The 22,468-nt window shown below is 36.3% G+C and overlaps 1 protein-coding gene across 2 annotated transcripts in view; it reads left to right on the top strand.

Annotated features, from left to right (window-relative positions):
- Window positions 1-19,591, top strand: part of DGKH (diacylglycerol kinase eta) — a 176,797-nt gene extending 157,206 nt beyond the window's left edge. The window contains exons 26-31 of one of the 2 annotated variants that reach the window (XM_036831573.1): window positions 2,087-2,192; window positions 3,196-3,288; window positions 6,036-6,155; window positions 7,355-7,463; window positions 8,936-9,066; window positions 13,716-19,591. In XM_036831573.1, coding sequence (XP_036687468.1) covers window positions 2,087-2,192; window positions 3,196-3,288; window positions 6,036-6,155; window positions 7,355-7,463; window positions 8,936-9,066; window positions 13,716-13,799 — 643 coding nt within the window. In that variant the 3' untranslated portion in view covers window positions 13,800-19,591. The remainder of the gene's footprint in view (window positions 1-2,086; window positions 2,193-3,195; window positions 3,289-6,035; window positions 6,156-7,354; window positions 7,464-8,935; window positions 9,067-13,715) is intronic. The other variant, XM_036831574.1, reaches the window with a different exon arrangement.
- The last annotated feature ends 2,877 nt before the right edge of the window (window positions 19,592-22,468 follow it).

Raw genomic sequence — 22,468 nt, 5'->3', positions numbered from 1 at the left:
CTGCGATGCCACGATGACTGCAGTCCCTCTTCATAATTTGCTGGCGGAGTAGTAGGAGGGAGATGTGTGGCCAAAGATCTGTCACAGGTCACACAGTGGGCACTGTGGATGCACAGAGGAGGCCAGAGACAGTGAGGGAGGCCTGCCTGGAGGAAGTGACTTCTCAGCCTAGTCTTGAAAGAAGAATAAGAGAAGGAGTAATCTAAGAATGGGAGCCAGCCTGGGTAATAAAACCCAGAGGAGTGTGAGTGCATGGTACTTTGAGGAAATCTCAGGGTGTTTGGAGTGACTGAAATGTTCACGTGGTATATTTGAGAGTGTGGAAAATGTGGACAGAGAGGTGAGCGGCAGGGGGGCGGGGGGGGCAGATCTTTATCAGGATGTTTCTGGAAGCAATGTGAAGCACTGTCCGCAGAACAGCAAAGCTGGGGCAGGGGTGAACACTGTCAGAATGGTCCTGTTAGGAAACGATGGACTGAGCCAGTAGAGATGGGAAGGAGATGAGAAGGAGATAGGTTAGGGTCTAAAGTTGGTACACAGGAATGTTCAGGATGATCCTAAGGTTTCTAGTGAATGGCTGGTTAGACTAAGGTGCCTTTGATGTAGCCATAGTATTCAGGAAGAGGAACAGATTTTGAGAGGGAAAATGATGGGTTCCATATTGGACTTACAGAATTTCAGTTACATTAGAAATACCTAGGAGGAGATTCAGTTAGCAGTTGAAAATGTTAATCTGAAGTTGATTTACAACTTTCTTTTTCCTTGAAAATTAGAATAACATTTATCCACCTCTGTTCTTCTTATTAATAACCTCTTCTTCATGATTTCTCAAGGTTATTGGTAAGGATGCTTAGGTGACATTTGCAAGTTCCTTTGTGCCTTGGATATCAACGTATGATCCTTAAGAATTACACTCTTGATTCAGCCATGTGGGGCTTCTGTCTCTTCTTTTGTTCTTCCCTTTCCAGATTGAAGATCATTTTCCTTGAAGATGTTAGAAGCAAAAGGATTAGGATAGTCTTACCTTCTTGTCACCTGCAAAGCTTACATCACTTTCTAGCAATCAGTAGAACGTCTCCTTTTTATTTTTTTGGCTGTGTCAGGTCTTAGTTGCAGCGCACAGGCTCTTCATTGTGGCGCTTAGGCTTCTCTCTAGTTGTGGCATGCATGGGCTCTCTCTAATTGTGGCGCATGGGCTCTGTACTTTGCAGCACATGGGCTCTCTCGTTGAGGCTCCCGAGCTCAGTAGTTGTGGCACATGGGCTTAGTTGCCCCGTGGCATGTGGGATCTTAGTTCCCCAACCAGGGATCGAACCCGCGTCCCCTGCATTGGGAGGCGGATTCTTTACCATTGGACCACCTGGAAGTCCCTCTCCTCCTTTTTCTTCTTGGCCTCATTGCCTCCAGAATTGTGTCATTCTAGGACTGTTCTTGAAGGTTTATATTCCAAAGGACTGTGGCACTACAGGCTTTGGCGTTGGATAGACGTAGATTCAAATCCTGGCTCTATCACTGTATGTGATTTGGTATGTGATTTAGTATCACACACTAAATCTTTCTGAGCCTCAATGTCTTCATCTATAAAGTGGAGAAAGGTAACCACAGCTACCTTTTAGGTTGTGAATATTAAATTAGATAAGGAATATAAAGCACTTAGCATATAGAAGATATATGTGGCAATGTTTTTCCCCCAATCTGTTGTATTTGTGCCTGGTTGAAGTTTCAGTGAATAAAAGATGTGTCTACGCTCTACATTTGGGACCCCTCTCAACTTTCCAGTGATACAGCAAAATGAAATGTTACTATGCCCTTTTCTTCCAAATAGCACCTCAACATGCTTACCTCTGATTCTAGGTCTAACGTTTTTTATATACAAGATTTGGGGTTAGTACTTTTTGTTGCAATAGGGTTTGAATTTTGTAAATCTACCCCATGCCATTCATCATCGAGCAGTTATTAAACAAATAAATTTCCTTTCATGACCTTTTTTTTTTTTAACTTGTTTTATTCTACTGTTTCTACACTTCAGAAAACTCGGCAGTGCTCAGAGAAGTTGTCTGTTCATTTGCCTCGTTTTTGCTTTCAGGATTTGTGACGCAGCCACCATCCACTGTCTTTTGGAGCAAGAGCTGGCGCACGCAGTGAACGCATGCTCCCACGCACTGAACAAAGCCAACCCACGCTTCCCAGAGGTGAGGAGCTAATGGTAAATGCCCATTCCACAGATTTTTTTGGTGTTACACATATAACTTGATACTATAAAATGTGCCACATCCTTTGAAAGAACATAATATTAGTCTATATGCGTCTCAGCCAGAAGCTTATCATTCACTTGTGGCCAGGTTTTTCTTCATTTTCCTTTTCTGCTGTGTTTCCATTCCTGCTGTTTAATTTGCTTCCTTTTTTTCTATTTCACTTTCAATCACTGGTCACCTTCCCATCTTCCTTGTGCTCCTTCTCTTTTTAAATACTACCATTCCTCTTTTTTACCTTCTCCCCTGCACCTTCCTATAGGGCAAACCTAGATACCATGCATTTAACTAGAGCTGTTCATTCGTTTTTGAAGTTGTCCACTGAAATGATTCTCCATTTTGTTTTACTAAATCAGTAAATTTAGTTAATTTTCTAATGTAGAAGTTAATAATAGAGAGGATAGAATATAAATGTGATGAAATGTGATGTATGGCGTAGAGAAAACTGGTAACATTATTTTTACCCTTTCAATTATTCAATTGATTTACCTAAGTTATTATACAAATAAGTGTTAGTCCTCAAGATTAAAGTCTAAAAATCAATCTGGTTGGAACTATGGAGAGTGAAACTCAATGGATAGAATTAATTACGATCAGATGATGTCCCTTTTAAGACATAATTTTCTTTGACTTAATTCTTGTGGGAATATGTGTCTGTTGTCACCAGCATATACATGTTTGTGTGTAGGAGATGTGGTCCTGCGTGTATTCACTATAGTCAGTGCATTCTTTTGGCTCTGTGCTGACAGAGTTAGAAGAGGTAATCATGCTAACAAATGTGAGTGTGAAATTTTGCAATTACAATAGAATTTTGGTAGACTTTTTAAAATATTTGCGATGTGAATTTAAATCGGAAGAGTAAAATGTAAAGTACTCGCTGATGACTGAATCCCAATTTAATACAGAACTACTTGTCTTTGATGTTTTTGTTTTTTTTTCCTAGAGTCTTACGAGAGACACTGCCACTGAAATAGCCATCAATGTGAAGGCCCTATATAATGAAACAGAGTCTTTACTAGTTGGCAGGGTTCCTTTGGTAAGGAAAAGAAATGATGGATAACATCAGAATGATGATAAATGTATGGTTCTTGCCTTCATTAGGGAGCATGCATTCATCAGATTCTAATGCACAAGCAGCCTCTGGCCTCCATCCCTAGAGCTTCCATTTTACCTAGCTTTTGCCTGCAAGAAAATTTATGGCTACAGCTGGGAGTTACACTTTAGGCTAACAGGAGTAGAGATTTCCCCTCATCGTGTTTTTTTGTTTTTTTTTTTAATAGATCCTTATTGGAGTATAATTGCTTCACAATACTGTGTTAGTTTCTGTTGCACAACAAAGTGAATCGGCCATATGCATACATATGTCCCCCCCAGTCCGCTTTGAGAATCTTGAGCTTTACAGAGAGTGGTGGACATTCCCTAGGGACTCATTAACCCATTAATGCAGAAAAGTAGAGGAAGCCATGAGTTGTGTTCACGGAATTAACATTTGAAATATGATTGTTATTTTCTAGATTTGCTTAGATGATGCTTTCTAGATTCGGTATTTCAAGAACTAAATTTCAAGAACTAGACAGTCCATGGACCTCAGGCCTAAGTGCTAGGAATCCATAGATTTTTCTGTCTGGTTTGCCCACAGTCCTTTACTAATCAGCCTTTCTTCCCTCACCCTTGAAATGTTCTAGCACGTTGGGTCTTTTCGCCACCTAGTGTTCCATTGTAGGTTATTCACACATGCTGTTGTAGCTGTAGAAGGCCTGATACATTAGCTCTTGTTTTCTTCCTTGTAACAATTTTGATTAATTGATAGGTGATGATCTTAAAAAACATTTCTCTTTACTGTAATTTTATCTCTTTCTTGGGAAAATTTATACATCTAAATAAAAGGGAGAATAAAAGTCATAGTATCTGGCACAGTGGAAGAATGGGAGGTGTGTTCCATAGCCTAGCCAACTGTAAGTGATTGGTTGGAATATCTGCTTGACTGGAGGCCAGAGTAAAATGTATCCCCCTTGAAGCATCCTTTGCCCTGAGAAGAGAAGCTTAAAGGCTGCATGAAGTCCATTGGTTTTACCCATCTCCGAGGGAAACTCAAGTATAACTTCCTTGGGGCCAGAGGTGGCTACCTCTGCTATGGTCATGAAGAGAAATTTTTAGGAAGAAACATTGACTATCTCTTCTGATAAAACCAATGGGAAAATCTTCTTGGCTATTCTTGGCACTTCTATTATTAACCTGAATTCTTCTTGCTGCTCTTCTAAAATTAGTCCTATAGAAAAGCCAGTGAGCTGTGACCTTGGTCCCAATTATTGGATGAAGGACATGTATTTTTTTGTGTTATTTGAAATACATTTAAGATAATTTCTGATTGACGAGAACTAAAAGCATAACTTATTCTGTATTTTAGCTCTCTACACTGAAAGTACCCATTAAATGTTACTTGGTTAATATTAATCAATTATATTATGCTAATATATAAGGATTCCCATCCACTTTTAATTCTTCTGTCATTGTCAAATATGGATGTTTGGTTTGAAATGTATACCAGTGAATTTTTCAAAAATATTTGGCAATATTGATATCAAAATAGTCAGTCATGTTTGAGAGCAGCTAAGTTATATTCTTCATTTTGCTTGTAGAATGAATATGCAATAACCATTTTATCAATTTTGTAAGACATATATTCTTAGACTTAAAGGAAAGTGGTAAATTTTATTTGACCTGGTGGAGAATCTCCATAATTTTATTAACTTCTAGAAATGCTAGATCCCTTGAATAACAGAGCGGAAAAAATAATGTCCCTAATAAATAAGAGTAATATTCTCTCTGAACTTTCAGCTTAAAATTCTGTGAACCTATATGTAGGTACTCTACAATTTTAAAGTAGTTTATAAAAGTATTGATTAGCTGGAAGAGATCTTAGAAAGTGTGTAGTCACTTTCTACTATTTACTGAGAAGGAAACTAAGACCCCTGAAATCAATTCATCTTCCCTTGGTTGCATAGTTAGTAAAAAGGCCAGGTCTAGGATTCAGTCACCTCCCTTTCAATTCTGCACCTAACAGTGTTTGTTTCACCTTTATTCATTTACTGAATTTGTAAGTGACTTTTAATAACTGCTTCAAATGGGTGGATAATAGGTGACCAGTTAAATTCTCTTTAAAGTTTGCTAGCCCTCTTCCAGGTTACAAGCCATTTAGCTTTTTGCTTTGCCCTGATTTGTACAACTTTTTGTCACAAATTTTCCTGAGATCCATGGGTCTTTTTTTAACCTGTTATTTTAATTATCCAGAGGATTTTTGTGCCAGGCAGTTCTTATTATATGACATATTTTTGACCAATTTAAAATATTATTATTTGTTCACACAGTGACCTATGAAAATCAGCATGATTTTTGCCACAAAGAAGTAGAATAATGAGATTACTCGCTAGTGCAAGCCGGCAGAATGGGTGGATGGATGCGTGGATAGGAAGGGAGGAGGGTTGGATTTACATAGAAAAAACATCACCATAAGTAATACTTTTCCCTGTGCAATTATTAAAGTCACACTAGCTACTTACATCATCTTTGGGAAGTAAGGAATAAATCTATTCAGATTTGCTTAAATGAGCTCAGTATAAAATAATTTGTTCTTTTTTCCATATTCTTTTTTATTAAAACCAACAAAAATCTAGCCTCATCTGATAAGAGATGAGGATGTTCAGTGTCAGTAAAATAATTTATTCTATTTGAGGTTGGTCACTGAGGCTTGTTTTATTTTGTTTTTAATCTGCTGGTCAATAGCAGTTGGAATCTCCACATGAAGAGCGGGTATCCAATGCCTTGCATTCCGTGGAGGTGGAGCTACAGAAATTAACAGAGATCCCTTGGCTTTATTATATCTTACACCCAAATGAGGATGAGGTATGTAAAATTTGGCCTGTTTCTTGATAAATGTGTACACTTTGTGACAATAGAATTTGAATGCATCCTTTGAAAAAGAGATGTTCAGGGGAAAATACATTTTGAATATAGTCGTCCTCCCTTATCTGCAGGAAGTACGTTCCAAGACCCCCAGTGGACACCTGAAGCCTCAGATAGTACTGAACCCTATATATACTATGTTTTTCCCTATACGTACATATCTAAGATAAAGTTTAATTTATAAATTAGGCACAGTGAGAGACGAACAACAATAACGAATAATAAAATAGAACAATTATAACAATATACTGTAATAAAAGTTATGTGAATGTGGTCTCTCTCTCTCTCTCTCAAAATATCTTATTGTACAAATGTAATGCCTTTTCCATATCAGCTAAGCACTTCTCATGCACTGTGGTTATAACCTTTGCAGTTTGAGATGCAACAGCAAAACTAGCATGAAGTTCTTTTTCCTTCTTCACAATTTCACAGACAGAAGATTCGTTCTTACTGTAGGTCTTAGCAGGCTCAGCATACGATTTTTCTCTTTCCTTATTAAGTCGAGAACTTTCAGCTTTCATTAAAGGAAGCAATTTTACAGCTTCTCTTTGGCATATCTGAATTGCCAGCATCACTACTCTTGTGCCTCGGGGCCCTTATTAAGTAAAATAAGTGTGACTGGGACACAAGCACTGTGCTACCACAACAGTTGATCTGATAACTCAGACGGCTACTAAGTGACCAACAGATGGGATACGCTGGACAAAGGGGTAATTCACATCCCACATGGGATAGATCAGGATGGCTCATGATTTCATCACACTACTCAGAACAGTGCACAACTTAAAATTTATGAATTGTTTATTTCTGGAATTTTCCATGTAGTATTTTCAGACCGTGGTTGACCGCAGGCAACAGAAACCGCGGAAAGGGAAACCACAGGCCAGGGGAGACTACTGTCCTACTTTCAAATGCACTTTTCTTGAACAAACGAGAAAAAGCTTTTATGTGAACAAAGGCATCTTAGGGGAATCAGTACCTTTTCAGGAGTACATAACATCATGAACTTTTGGGGAAGAAGTTATCACTTCAACAATAGTTTGTGTGGATAACTTACATCTATGTTATCTGTGCTATCAGAGCGGGTTTTTCTTCTCTTAATATCCTGAGAAAATTCTCTTCTTGTTCGACTCGAACAGGAGCCCCCCATGGATTGCACCAAGAGAAACAGCAGAAGCACAGTATTTCGTATTGTGCCCAAATTCAAGAAGGAAAAGGTTCAGAAGCAGAAGACAAGTTCACAGGCTGGTAGGTGACCCACACGGGAAGGGAAAGTATAACATTATGAAAAAAATAACGTATTGAGGTGATATCGCTGAGGGGATGAAAGTGATCTGAGACTAGAGAGTGGTGATTATTGCACCATGTTATGAATGGACGAAATACCACTGAATTGTACACTATAAAATGGTTAAAATGGTGAATTTCATTTTATGTTCACTTTACCATAATAAAAAATCATATCACACCTAAAATAAATGCAAATATGAGTAGGAGTCTGTAGTCATGAAGTTAACACGTCTACAAGGTGGTTGCTGATTTGCTGCTACTTTGCTGGGTGAATGTCAGCATGTCCGTTAGATGGGTCTTCGTCTCGCTCAACAATAATTCAAGGCTTGTAACTTGTTTTCCTTCTTCAGTGTGCAAAATCTATATCATTTTGATAAATGGAACGTAGAAACTTTCGTTTACTCCTTTAACTTGCTAGATATATTTTCCACCTCAAGTTATATATTCTCTTCCTTCTCTTTTAAGGATTTACGATGCCATTTCAGCCCCTCAGTAATGACAGTCCACTGTGACACTTGTATTCTCAAGCAAAGATTAAACTCTCTCTTGGGTATTCTTTCAAGTTCCCTTTCCACCTTTCCTTAGAGATTAAATTTAATGCTGTACTACTGCTAAAGACCTTCAAGTTCTGTGTATATGATGGTAGGTGCCTTTCATAATCAAGTCATTTTATAACTCTTCTGAGTTAGCCATCTCATTTTGAAAAGTGATAGATAACCTTATTTTGGACAATCGTAAAGCAGCTATTGAAGGGCATTTTAAAACCAAATGTGGCAAACAAGCAGACTTTTATTAAGCTAATCAATGTTGGGTAAAATGTATAAAAGAGTGATTGTACATACTGTAAAATAACAACCCAACTAATCTTAGAAAGCAGTGTTGACAGTTTTTAGATGATATTAAATTAACAATACATTTATTGCTATAATTATCAATAATGGTAATCATCAAAACCAGTAAAGGCAGTACTTGAAGTCAGCAAGACCTGAAGCAGAAATCTGTGTAAAATTGTACCCTGTGTCAGACTTTAAATTTTAATTAGCATTTGTAGCTAATTAAACTATAATAAGTTTCATATATGGATCATCAGAGCTTATTTAGACCTTGTACTACTGATCCTAATCATGAGAAATACATTTTTTATACATACTGTGCAGTTTGCATGGCTTTAAGGAGGAAATTGAGCTAAAGAGAAAGGCACAGGTGCGCAGCAGTGAATGTCTTTGTAGAGTCAGATCCTTGTGTTGATTGATAGTCTGAAACTTGCATGGGAAAAAGTGGAATTGTAGTTTTGTTGAGACAATACCTTGAACCTTTCCCTTTGCTAGCACTGCCGCTGTACTCTGTTTCGCATCTTCTTTGGCCAACCTGTGCTTTGTAATGCATTGAGCATGTAGAAATTAAGGGGGTTTTGCTCTTAACTTTGGTAGTTCAGAAATGGGGCACAGAGGAAGTTGCTGCTTGGCTGGATCTGCTCAATTTGGGAGAGTACAAAGAAATCTTCATCCGTCATGACATCAGAGGGGCTGAACTCTTGCATCTGGAAAGGCGAGATCTTAAGGTATTTCCTTTGTGCTACTCTTCTGCTCTTAACATTTTTCTTGCAAAACAGACTCCTTTCTCCTGTGCTGTTCTGTTCTGTGCTTATAGCTTGGCTTATGTTATGCCAATGTGCAGTAATCTAATATGCATTGTCCTGTGGTCTGAGTTCCTGGTATGCTTTTGAAACAAGAATGTCAGCAATATTTTTCTGTCAGAATCATTGTCTGACTGTTATAGCTAAAGCTTAGCATGAACTTAGTAAGTTTTCTCTGCATCCATTGGTATGGCTGTTTCTGTGCTAATATTTCCAAATGGATCATATTTCCATCAGCTCATTTTTTTGGATCAACATGAAAGGTGATATTTGTTGCTGAAAATATCTAATAAAAGGTTAACAACTAAAAATTAATTCAAAATACCAATAACAAAGCCTTTCTAATATATGGAACTAGATGAGAGACTTACAGCAGTGGCTACTTAGAATCCTATGATTTGGTTGTGTTTCAAAACTGAGCTTTCAGAGGTCACATAAACAACTAGACAAATAAATTCAAATCTCCTTTCCACGACTTATTATTAAAATTGTATTCTTCTCAAAAATAAATTTATTATTTTCTTTAGTAAATGGAGTAAAAATTATGCCTTGTTTTTGCTAGAAAGAAGCCCAAAGCCTATTTGTCTTTTATGACAGGGAATGAAAAGTATTAATTCATGGTCTGCAGCAATTCCCTTTTATTCTTTGGGTGGAGACTCAACCATAGAAATGGCCAAAGAAGCATATTCTGTCCCAGGGTTAGAAGTAGGATTTTGTAATGTTATATTTTCTTACCCCACGCTGCCATTTAAAAATTCCAAGATTGATTCATAAGCAAGTGACAAAGCCTTCAACATTTGTTGGATTGATTCCTTTCCTGTAGACCATGTTCTAAAATGCATAGAATTATGAGACAGTAAATTCCTAATAAATTCATGAACGGTTGTGCCTTTATCTACAAATACGTTAGTAGAGATCTTTGACCCCATGATGGGTAACCTAAAGTATAGATTTTTGTAAAGCAGAGTCATAAAGTTTTAGCACATCAAAAGTAGACACCACTTATACCTAAACATTTTTAGCCAGAATAATAATAAAATAATAGATTAACTAATTATCTTAGTTGAGAGTCCCAAATCTGGAACATAGCAAAATATATAGTGTTACAGTTCATAAAGTAAAAACTGACTTCAACACTTGAATACACCAAAAAATAAATGTAGAGGATCATTACATGCAACATATTTGTGTAGCTTCTGATATCCTTGGCAGGCAGCAATATTTATTGAATAGCTACTGATTAATATATTATGCCAGCTTGTCTAGGTGGCATCTACCCTCTAGAAGCTTGCATTCCATTTGCTATGAATAATCATATGTTCAAGGAAAAGACTGTGTGTGTATATAAATAGATATGTATATGTTACATATATGTACATACAAACATATATAAATATACACACACAGTGAGTGAAGCAGTTATTTGCAGAATGAAAAAACAAAGCTCACACAGAAAAGTCAAAGTTAGACTGATAGGCCCTGACTGGAAAAAAAATAAGAGTACAAAGGAGATGCTGATTAAGAATTATGTTAGTAAAATTTCTATTTAGTTTTTCGTGAGACTTTTTTGTTGTTTTTATTTTTTATGCAAATTACATTCTTTCCCTTAAAACTTTTCTTTTAGAAGTTTTATTGACATAGTCCATTTTAACTCTTCTGGTTCTAAAACAGGGTGTGGGGCAATGGGAAAGGAAAGTAATTTTACAGAAAGAGCCTTCAGTGGAACAAAACCGAGCTAGAGAACGAGCTCTCCTCGTACTCTGTGGTTATAGCTGTAAGGGCGAGCAGACCCTTCAGAGGAAAGTCTCTTAATGTTGGTGAAGGGTTACCTACTCCCTAGGTAATCTTGTCCATTCCCATTGCTTCGAATACTGTCTGTGAATATATCAGTGGTTCACAAGGTTGTGACCTCATTTGTAAACTTTAGGATTATATCACCAACTCTACTTGCTACTTGGCCATCACACAGGATGTCAATCTTAACGTGTCCACACCAAACTTCTACTCTCCTTTCCTACTCCCATTCTACCCCTTCTCCAGTGCCCTACATCTTAGCAACTCAGGGATGTGAGCTAGAGAAACCCAAGATCATATTTAGCACCCTCCTCTTCCTTATCCTTTCTCCCCTAACTCATTAAACCCATCACGTAGTTTGACTTTAATCTCCATACATTTCTCTTTCTCCTTTCCACAGTCCTTCCTCTTGCCTGTGTAAGGTCAGTAGCTTCCTAACTGGCCCTCGCATTGCTACTCTTGCCCTCTCTCATCCATTATCCACATTGCACAGTGACATTTTAACATCAGGTGTATCACTTTTCTGCTTAAAACCTTTTAGTGGCTTCCCATTTCAGTTAGAATAAAGACTCGCATCTATGGGAGGCCTACAAGGTTCTGCCTATATATTCAACCTGCTATGGAATACTGGCCCTTGCTGGGCTATACCCTTCCACCCTGGCCCTATTTCATTTGTTTAAAAATACTGACCTCTCTCACCTTAAGGGTGTACCCTCCTATGGTATGCTTCTCCCCCTACCCGTCACCTGGCTAACTCCTGCTCGGATCTTGGCTCAGGTGTTACTTCCTTATCATCAAAACAACTAGAGATAGCAATGTGACAGTCTAAAGGTGGGAAAGGGGAAATATTGCTAATGTGTTTTAACAGACAAATAAACTAAGCATTATTTTACCTCCTAGAAGGCAGTAGGAAAAAGTGAGGGATAACAAAGAAAATGGTAAAGACACAGGAGTTTTGTTTGGTTGGTTTTTTGTTTTCTCCATTTGGAAAGTTGTATATGTGTGCGTAGAAGGATAACAATATCTACGAAGCATGCCTCTGCAAAGGTGAAGCTATTCATCCAAAGAAAGAAAAAGTCAACACTAAAGAATATGATAAAAATAAATATATAACAAACATCATGGCATAACTTTATCACAGCCTAACTCCTAGAAGATGTGAATGTATTGAACTCAAACTAAAGAAAATATAGCTAAGAAGTTAGTGTAACTCTAGGGAAAATATTCATCTCGAGACACCAAAATACTAATTCTGGGTAGAGTCTGCATCTCTCAAAGAAGTTTTTATTCTTGAGAATACAGTGTGCACATGGCCTAAAATAAAATATTTAATATTAAATGTATTTCTTAATCAGATAACTATGTTATCACAAAGTATAAAGAATATTGAAATATTCCACTCAAATCAAAGAATCTAAATGCCTCTGTAAATGCATCTACATTTCTATCTTCCTGTAGGATTTGGCCTTGCTTTTAAGTTTGCTGTTTTAGCACACACTCAGGAAATGTATAGTTGCCTTAAGACAAATTGTGGATGACCTGGTATCATATGAGCAAATATTTTTCAGGGTCAGTTAAATATTGTAAAAATGTTACCCTGAAATTATCTCAAGCTCAAAAAGAGCACTGGCTGTGGAAGGAGTATTTTCCAGAAGGATTCAGAATCATCAGTAGCATTGCTGCTATAGAATTCAAGGAGATCATAAAGTATATGGGAGAGAGAGAGCACGCGCATGTGTGTGTGTGTATCTTCTCAGACAAATAATCTCGTGGTACCTTATATTCTGTAGGCTGCTTTGAAAGTCATCTTTTTCCTAATTTTCAAATATTTCACACTCTTTGTTTTGTGAAGAAGTTATTTGACTTCACAAAAATTGATTATGCCCATTACGCTGAAAGAAGCTATAGGGAGGCCTTCACCATCTCTTTTAGTTTTTCAGACAGCGAATGCTATGGCTATCTTGGATGGGTCTCATTTATCACTGCAACAAGTATTTGTCTGCCAAGCTCCTGCTCTGTGCTGCACACTCTGCAATCACCATTCATTTCGGAAAACTAAATATTGGGTTCTTGGTTCTTTTTTAGGAAGATAGTCCTTTAAGAAACAAGAATTCTGAGAGGAAGGAGTCAAAAGTGTTTTGAGGAAAAGCATCAACCCACAGATACCAATGTTTATGTAATTGTTTATACTTACACATTACAAAGTATAAGGAATATTTAAATATTTCACTCAAATCAAAGGCTCTAAATGCAAGTTCAAATGCATTTGGATTCCACATTTAGGTCATGGGCACTGGAGTCTTCCTTGAGGATCAGGCCTCACTTGTAAGTTTAATATTTTAGCAAGGAAATGTATAGTTGTTTTAAGACTAATTGTGGGTACCCTGGTGTCACATGTCACTTCTCTCAGAGATCACAAAAGGACCTGTGTTTTTTAAAACAGAAAAAGAAGAAGAAGAAAAAAGAGGAAGTAATTTTGACTCTTAAAGAATTGCCCTTGTGTATAACTTATGAGAATGTTACATTTAAGAGTTTGTGTAAGATGTGATTTTTGTACTGGTCGGTAATTTTTTAATGTCAGGGTTTTTTTGGTTTTATAAACTTACTTTTCTAACTTTTACTTCCTAAATCATTGAACATAAACTAAAATGAATGAGCTGAATGCTAACTGTGTCATTAGCTAGTTAAATATTTAATCCTCAGTTTTTCTCTTGTCGGTAAACTTCTTCCTCTTTCTTTTTTCTTTCTTTCTACCTTTTTTTCCTTTTTTTTATTTTTAGGACCTGGGGATACCGAAAGTGGGTCATATGAAGCGAATTCTCCAGGGAATTAAAGAGCTTGGAAGGAGCACACCCCCAGTCTGAGGTGTAATCATATTGGTGCTATTCCTTGGAAGGAAAGTAATTGCTACTTAATACAAAGTCCTTGGGAGCCATTGGCTGTTCTTGTAGTTTTCTGCCTAGATAAGTAAGCACCACTGAGGCACCTCTACGGCTTGATATGGGTGAAAATTTTGATTTGAGGTATTAGAAAATATTTTGTGCCAAAAAAATACATTCCACAAAGCCATTTTCTTATTGTGCAAACCTGACACATTCAAATATGCTCATATTAGTAAAAAGGTGGGAGGAATCTGAGACAATTGCATTGTCCAAAAGGTGGAATTGCACAATGTTTACTTTCCTTTAACCTGATCAGATGGAATGTTCTTACCGTGCAACCACATAACAATATGTAGCTGAAACTTCTTGGGTTTCATTATTGGAGGCATTGGCTTCTTACTTAAAATCACTGGCTAGAAGACTAAGATGTCAATTAAGTGTTGTTTTGAATTGGTATCACCTCAGATTCCTAGCTCTCAGTGGTCAAAGAATATGGTTAAAACCCCTCAAATACTATGAATGAATGCAAATCTTAATGCACGATGTTCCTGCCTGAATTGTCTTTCTGTTTCTTGCATGTCACATTTAATATGTAACACTTAGCTTTAATGTCAGTTTTAATGGAATTTAATTTATTACTACCTAAGTACCTTTTGGTTGGCTAAAGGCACTTTTCTGTTCTTTGATGTGGAATTTTGCATAAATATTCTATATCTAAGAATTTGTGAACATGTGTCTGTGCCCTAATCAACAAATGATATATATCTTATGCAAGCCAATTTTATACCAACCTATCATAAACAGTAGGTGTGCACATTAAGAAAATTCTCTGGATATTTTCATAAAATTATATGTTCTGTTGCCTAACAAAACTTATTATAGCTTTCCGTACCAAAATTCCCACATTCTGTTTTAAATTTTTCATTTCAATTAAATAATTATTTAATACTCTGTTTGCATCTATAATATAGCAGACTGTTGACATCCAGGAATTTCCCCAACGTCTCAACTGGGATTGGTATACTGATTGGTCACCCAGACTCACCCACTAGCTAAAGGGACTCCTGACACAAACTTCCCAACAAAAGAGATTTAAATTTTTTCTTAAGGGCTTTCCATTATTTATTATTATCTCACTTAATTCTTATATCCTATCAGGTAGATATTATTTTCCTTTTTGTAAACCACTATACTTCAGTCTAGCGCATGAGGAGTCAACATTACAATGATCAAAATCTTTGAAAGCCAAAGGCATACATATCAAAAAGTCACAAAAATGTCCTTAACTAAATTTTCTTTAGACATCATATACCAAAAAATTAATTCTAATGTTTAAAAATCTTCTATATAAGAGAAGTAAACAGGGTACTGACCTAGTGGTAACAATTTTCATAAAGTAGCCTTCTAGGTAGGTGCTCAAAAGATATACATATATACACATATACATTTATATGTACATTCACACTTGTGTACATGTAATCTGAAATATACTCTCATTGATATTTTCTAGACATTTATTTGCCAGATGCTTAAAGAGAAATATCGATGGGAAAACATTTAAAATGAGCTATTGTCAGACATATAATTTAATTATATCAAAAGGGTTTAAATATTTGATGCTTATCCTTATTTATAACTTGAGTATTTACTAGTAAAAATCACAAAATTTGGGCATCTTAAAAATAAATGAAACTTGATGGGTTCCTGACCAAGTGTGTCTGACTATATATTTTACCTAAGTTGTGAATAAATGGAAATTTTCCAAAGCGAATTGTATCAGGTAGCTTAAAAGAGCAAAGAGCTACTCACTTAATTTTAATGTTATCTGCACCTATGAAATCAAAGGTCTTCCTTTCCAGTCCCTTTTAGAGTCCCTCACCGTGCAAAGTATCCTGCTCTTTCAAGCACTTCCCTGTGAAATCAAAATAGGCAGACCAGGTTCTCAGAACTCTCTGCTGAGATCACAGATCCCTGTACACAAAAAGAAAAAAAAAGGTGGAGGCAAGGAGGCAAGAAATCCTAGAAAAGAATGAATGAATGCAAAAATCGTTACCGATTTTCACTCTCCCCAAATTCTCCTTTGCCAACAGGAAAGATTATCTAGTTATCACATGTTCAAAATTTAAGAGTAAGATGTAAATGATTAGATTTTGTATTTGATGTTGCTTTTTCACTCTTGAGTAACATCCCTTATATATGTTGAACCTCAGTTAACAGAATCCTTAGCTAGAATTTTCCAGCAAATGGCTTTTGGATGAGGGAAATTCTTTAAAATGACAATTTTGATCTTTGTGGTTAAATAAGGGCATTTTTCACTGTGTGCATTGTCTGTGCATGGCTATGTAGGACCCAAAGGACATCACTCACGCCTGTTTGCCAGGATGGTGCCCTCAGAGCCTCCAGAGGCCACTGTCAGCCTCGCAGAGGAATCAGCTTCTCATGGTAGATGGGGTTACAACAAAGATAGGAAGAGCTTCTCCACGTGGCCTGATCCCAGCTCTGGGGAGCGCAGGTGGGGCCTCTGTGCCTTGGTCCATGCATAAGCTGAGGTGAGAAGCTCAAGCCTGGGCCTGATTGGCAGCTGTAATTGCCATCTTTCCTCCCCACCAGACTCTCCTGCATGTAGATAATTTGGGAGGACTGGAGGGGAATCACAGCTAACATCCACTTCCTTTCATTTTCCTTCACTGCTCGTTTTCCTGAGGAACAACTTACTTGTCAAGAAAGGGACAGGGTCAGGCCTAAATAAAATTTCAGAGTACTCAATTTTTCTCTTCCATCTGTCCCTCCACCTCACTTTCTGAGTTTCTTGCTTACTTCCTGGCTTCCCATTTTTCCACGTGCCCAATAGACATGGTGGCTCAAATTCTCACTGCCACGTACTACCCTTTCCTCATCAACTGTCCCACTACAGACTGACTCCTTTTATCTTGCCCCACCTTGGCACCCACTGTGGGTCATCTAGCCAAGTGTTAGGAAGAAAACAATTTAAAGGAACTGATTTTACAGTTTGCGTTTTATAAAAGGAAATTTACTAATCTAAATGAATTGATGGATTAGATCATTTGAGGACCATCACATATATTGCTCTGGCTGAGAAGAGGTGATCCCTGAATGTCTAAGATCTGTGCCGTCCTACATTGTAGCCACTAGTTCCATGTGGCTGTTTAAAGTTAATTTAATTAGAAATTTAGTTGCTCAGTTGCACTAGCAACATTTCAATCACTCAGTAACCATAGCAGACAATACAGATGTTGAATAGTTCCATCACTGCAAAAATTCTCCTGGACAGCACTGCTCTGCATCATTGCTACTCAAAATGTGGTCCATGGACCGGCAGCATCCCTGGGATGCTTATAGAAATGCAGAATCTCAGTCCATTCCAGCCCTGTTGAGTCAAAATCTTCCTTTTAATAAGATTTGTTGGGTGATTAGCCCTGGCCTAGATGCGTTTTTCTCTCTCCTAGCTAGGAGGGATCTGAGGTCTTCGAAGGTTCTCAGAGTAGCTTGCTGTCCAACCCACTGTTTCCTATCTCTTCTCCAACTAGTCCCAGAAATGAGCTGAAACTCATTCATCACCCAGCTGAGTTTTCTTCTCAATCCTTATTCCTAATCCAGGTTCTAGATGAGCCCTACCTACCCAGTATATATTTTGGTTATATTTTGGTAGATAAGGTGGCACACAGGAGACTAGCCAACACAACTGGCCTCTCTCCAGCTCCTCACCCCACGTCTAAGTCACTAACAATCTGCATTTGCTCATGTGACATTCTCATTTGTTCACAACTTAAGTCACAGGGAACATTTCAGAAGAATATGTACTGAGATAAGTAAAGACCGGGTTGGTCTCCAACAACCTGTACTTTTCACTTTCGTTTATCAGTAGATTATCCTATTGACATAGTTCACGCTTGAGGGCACATAGCAGCATACACACATTAAATGAATCACTAGGCATGCAAAAAAAAAAAAAAGAGAGAGAGACCCCAAATGATTACAAGTAAAGTGAATGTGTCATTAAGACCCTAAAAGAAGGCATGTTTTGCTAGACTAAAATCTGGCTTTCTTATTATGCTAACTTATCCTGATTTTCAGAGAGTTAATAATTCCTTAAAATAGTGCCTGAAAAATAGTATATTCTTGACCCTCAAAATATAAATTATTTAATTCTATAATAAGATCTGTCCCAGTGTGACATATGGTCAGTAAGCCTTTCCTTTTTTTTTTACATAGTGATATAATTGACCAAAACATTATTGCCTAGAGATTCTTTAGCTAATTTTAATGAATAAAGAGACCACTACTTTAATCTCCATAGAAGTTATTTGTAACAGGAATTGAGGAAGGAAATACCCATGCAAAACTATGACTTAGAAAATTAGAGTGGAAACATCTCTACATCATTTCTAAAGTAAATTACCTATTATCTCCCACTGGGTTGACAACATAGTGGACTTTTCTGTTGTATAGATGTGAATTCTTTAAAGATACCGCTTTTCATTAAGCTGTAAAAACATTGCATCTTTCAACCTTGACATCTAGGCTCTCTCCTGCTCCCTCCTTCCAAAATGAACTTATCTTGCATTTTTCAAATGCAGGTTGGATGAAACAATGGGTTTAGAGATTGACGATATAAGTGGCAGTTCTTTAAATCAGCTGAAAAGAGTAAGAAGTGAAGATTCCTCAATATTATTGGTCAATGGAATAGCTTCCCAAGTGGTTTCCAGAGCTTGACTGCCATGCCTCTGCTCTCACTGCCCCACGCCAAGTGCCATGGGGCCTGGGGCTTGTTTCTCTCTGCTATGGCATCTCCCCAGTGACTCTTGTATAGCAATCTCTGTGTCAGTTGGGTAATATGTTGCCTTTGCAATAGGATGCCTTCTAAAGAAACAAGCAAAACTTTAAAGAGACAATGATTATTGATTTTTATAATACACAAAGCATTAATTTTGATTGTTATTATTGTTTCCTCTTTATTTCCTCCAAGTTTTGTTGAGAGACATCTCTTTTAGAATAAAAAACTGTAAAGGTTTATCGTGACAGAGAATGGAGAGATAAAAGACAGCTGGACTGTACCTATTTGTATACTTCTTTCTGTTCTTTTCAGGAAAAGAAGTTTAACAGAGTAACTGAGGCTGCCTTAAACTCAGTAACGATGTTTAAGAAAAACCCCATATTACTAATATAGATGAACAGGTTAATTCCCTTTATGTAATTAAGATTCTATTTACATATATTTATATCCTCTCCCTCTTAATTTTGTATGCACTTCCAAGTTTTAGTTGGAAAAATAGAAACCAAGCCACTACTTAAAAGTTCTAAAAACTCCACATAAAATATTTCATTTTAGCTACAAGTTATTCATTGTATAGGAATTTCTGAATAGTCTGGATATTTCATAGAACTGCATTTCAGAAGCAAGTTAATCAAACCTAAAGGAACATAGGGTTACTTTCTAAATGGATTAACGTTAAGTTTCATACTCAGTTGATAATGCCACTGAAGTAGGATAATGCAGTTAGATATACAAGCTAAAAAGGAAAACAAATATATTTTGTTGTCCTTACTGTTTGCACTATTGTTTGCCACTGCTTAGCCATATCTATTTCTATATTCTAAGTATTAAGCTGATATGTAGCTAAAGATTTCTTACAGTTCTGGTAACTGGTAACTAGCGCTGTGAAAGGTTTTGGCGTTGTAACATTCCCAGTTTTGTGAGTTATATATTGTATATTGAAGATGACTAATAAATTGGAGTAATATATTTATCTAGAGCTGGGAAAATATATAATTATTTTCAAATATTCAAGTAAGTTGTATCGAATTTTTTCTTCCTCTTAAGTGAAATGAAAGTCTCAGTTTTACATTAAAATGTCTATTTATACAACAGGTTTCTCCTTTTACTGGTTTTATTGATTTTCATATTAAAATTTTTCTTATCTTTTTATACCAAAAAACTGGTCACGCTGGTGATTCAAACTGCCGAGATGTATTTTAGTTTGTAGGACTTCTGGCAGACAAAGTATTTAATAACAAACCAGCTTTGTATATTTTGTGGCTTTGGGGGCAAGTATTTTACCTTTGACTCTCTATGCGAGGCAATGCTGATATCAGCAAAGTCAGTAATAGACAGTATTACTCATACTCATCAGTAGAAGGTTTTTACAAGTTGTATAAATCAGTGCGTTTATTTATTATGTCGTGAAATTTAATCTTTATACAAAATGCATATTCTAGATCTTTTCTTTGTTACTGCTGTTGCTTAGAGTGTAACAGCTCTGTTAATGATTTACTTACGTACTTGAAGTACTCATTTCTGTCAAACAGATGCCCAATTTTTTTCCGTGTAAAAATCTGATTCTTTACCATCATAGATAGCTGAAAAGTAATAGGGAGTCTGTTAAAAAAAAAAAAAATTTTCATGTTTAAAGTAAATATGGAAAAAGGCATAAAGCCAAAAATGAAATCACCAATATTAAGTATTTACTGTAACCAAGGGATTTCATCATGCTATATTTTGCCAATATATATTTTATCTTCAAGTCAGGACTGCTTTTCTGTAGTAAATTTTCAATTTTTGTTTTAAAAGAGATCTCAGTGGTTATACTGCCAATATGACATTTGAATGAACATTAAAAATCTTGAACCCTCCAAATTTCACATACCACCAGCTCTAGGTTTCAGGGTGTATATTTTTAACAGGTTTGCATTTGACTCTGGGCTGCTTTAGTCAGAGTACCTATGAGGGATAATGGTTTGTCTGTTTCTGTCAATTAAGTCAATGGGATTTTAATTGAGTTTTGAATTATTTCTGTTTTAAAATATTCTCTATTCAACTTTTAAAAAACTAAAAATGTTAAACATAATAGCACAACATACCACACAGAATAAAATCACGTTTTCAAGGAAGAAAATTAACTGTTCTGATTTACCATGAGGCTGTGTCATATACCAAAGAAATCACTTTAATAAGCCCTAAATTCAACTGTTTTATTGTTTTACAGTGTAAGCAGTACATGAATTGTGAACTATTTAAGAACTATAGGAGAAGATTAAGAATTAATTTACTGGAATTTAAAAGACATAGAGTTTTATATTAATTTTATTGTTGCACAAGCAATTATTGAAGGCAGAAAAAAAGAAAATATATGAGAAACATTATATGGAAATTAAAGGAAAAAGGAGCTTGGTAATTTGTGAAAGTTTTGGAAATCAAGAGTTTGAACATAGGTATCTTTCAGTTTATATTATAAAAATGCAAAACGTGTGAGATGTATGGTGGGCACAAAACCACAAAAAACAAAAAAATGTCACACTGGTGAAGTCTGGGTTTGTATCTGTATCTTTTCAAAATAACCAGTGAGTTTAGGGAACCCATTCTACTGTTGAAATTTGTAAGTCAATTAAGCAGGTAGTTTGGATAACCTGATCATTTGTGTTTATTACATGAGGCAAATGTCTGTATTTTCTCAACTTAGTAAGTGATGTAGGGAGAACTAGTCAGAAGGGCTTAGCAACTTCCCAAAGAAGAACTCTGGCAAATGTAGGTCAGACCAGACCATACAGAGTAAAGAGATTGATTTTCATGAACCTTTCAAGGCTTAGAGCCTTGAAATTTGTTAGCACGGATGGATTTTCCTTTCATTTGAAACAATAAAAAAGGATTCAAATTTACAATATTATAAATAGCTAAATTCTGTGATTCTGGAGATGGGAATATGGTTTAGGTTTATTGGGTTCCTCAACTGACTTTGGCACTGGCTCACTGTGTCCTTTCTACGAGCTAGATGTTTTGGTGCCTTGGTTTCCCTAATTAGAAATGGCACACAATATTATCAGTTATAAGTTCTTGTTAATTTTTCTTTTACAAAAGGAACTAGGTAAGTGTGAATCATACTTAAATTTACTACTTCTTTCCCACTGTCGTTTTAGATGTATGGAAAAGCTTCCCAGACTTTATCCTATCACATGAAAATTAAAAGCCCAAATTAATATCCCTTTCTGTTCATTTTAAAAATGAGTGAAGTTACATTAGTACTATCAGCACCAGAGAAGGTTATGGGTATGTTCATCTGTGTACTACAGGTTCATATTATTCATTTTAGTATAGGCTAAAAACTCACTTCTAAAATCTTCAGAAATTTAGACTAATTTTTTTTACACTCACCCCAGACAACAGTTTTATAAATATATATTAGCTAAGACTTTCACATCTTTTCTTAGATTAACTCCCCAAAGAGGAAAATGTCTCTTTAAATCAGCGTTTTTAAAAAAGGAATACCGGACTCCCTTACCTTGTTTTACTCTGTGACGTCACTTACTTTCTATACTAAGCGAATTCTAAATGGTTTCCTTGCTGTTTGATCTGAAGCATGCATCACTATCTACCTTCTTTGGCTAAGGAATGGTACTCTCTCATGCAAAGTACCTTCAAAACTTCCTGTAAAGAAACTAAGCTAGAGATTGTCTTAATTATTACCATAATGGAAATCTAAGAACAATTAAGGGGAAAAAATTAGAACAACCTAGTTAAAATTATTAAATATAGATAAGGGTAAATGAATATTGACTTTATTTTTCCCTGACATTTGAATTCAGTCACTGTCTGATCCTTGACTTAAAGATTTCCTTGCTAAATCTGGTATTTATTT

The sequence above is a fragment of the Balaenoptera musculus genome, chromosome 18 (assembly GCF_009873245.2).
Source record: "Balaenoptera musculus isolate JJ_BM4_2016_0621 chromosome 18, mBalMus1.pri.v3, whole genome shotgun sequence".
Classification (NCBI taxonomy): Eukaryota; Metazoa; Chordata; class Mammalia; order Artiodactyla; family Balaenopteridae; genus Balaenoptera; species Balaenoptera musculus.
This window is presented reverse-complemented; position numbering and strand designations above follow the sequence as displayed.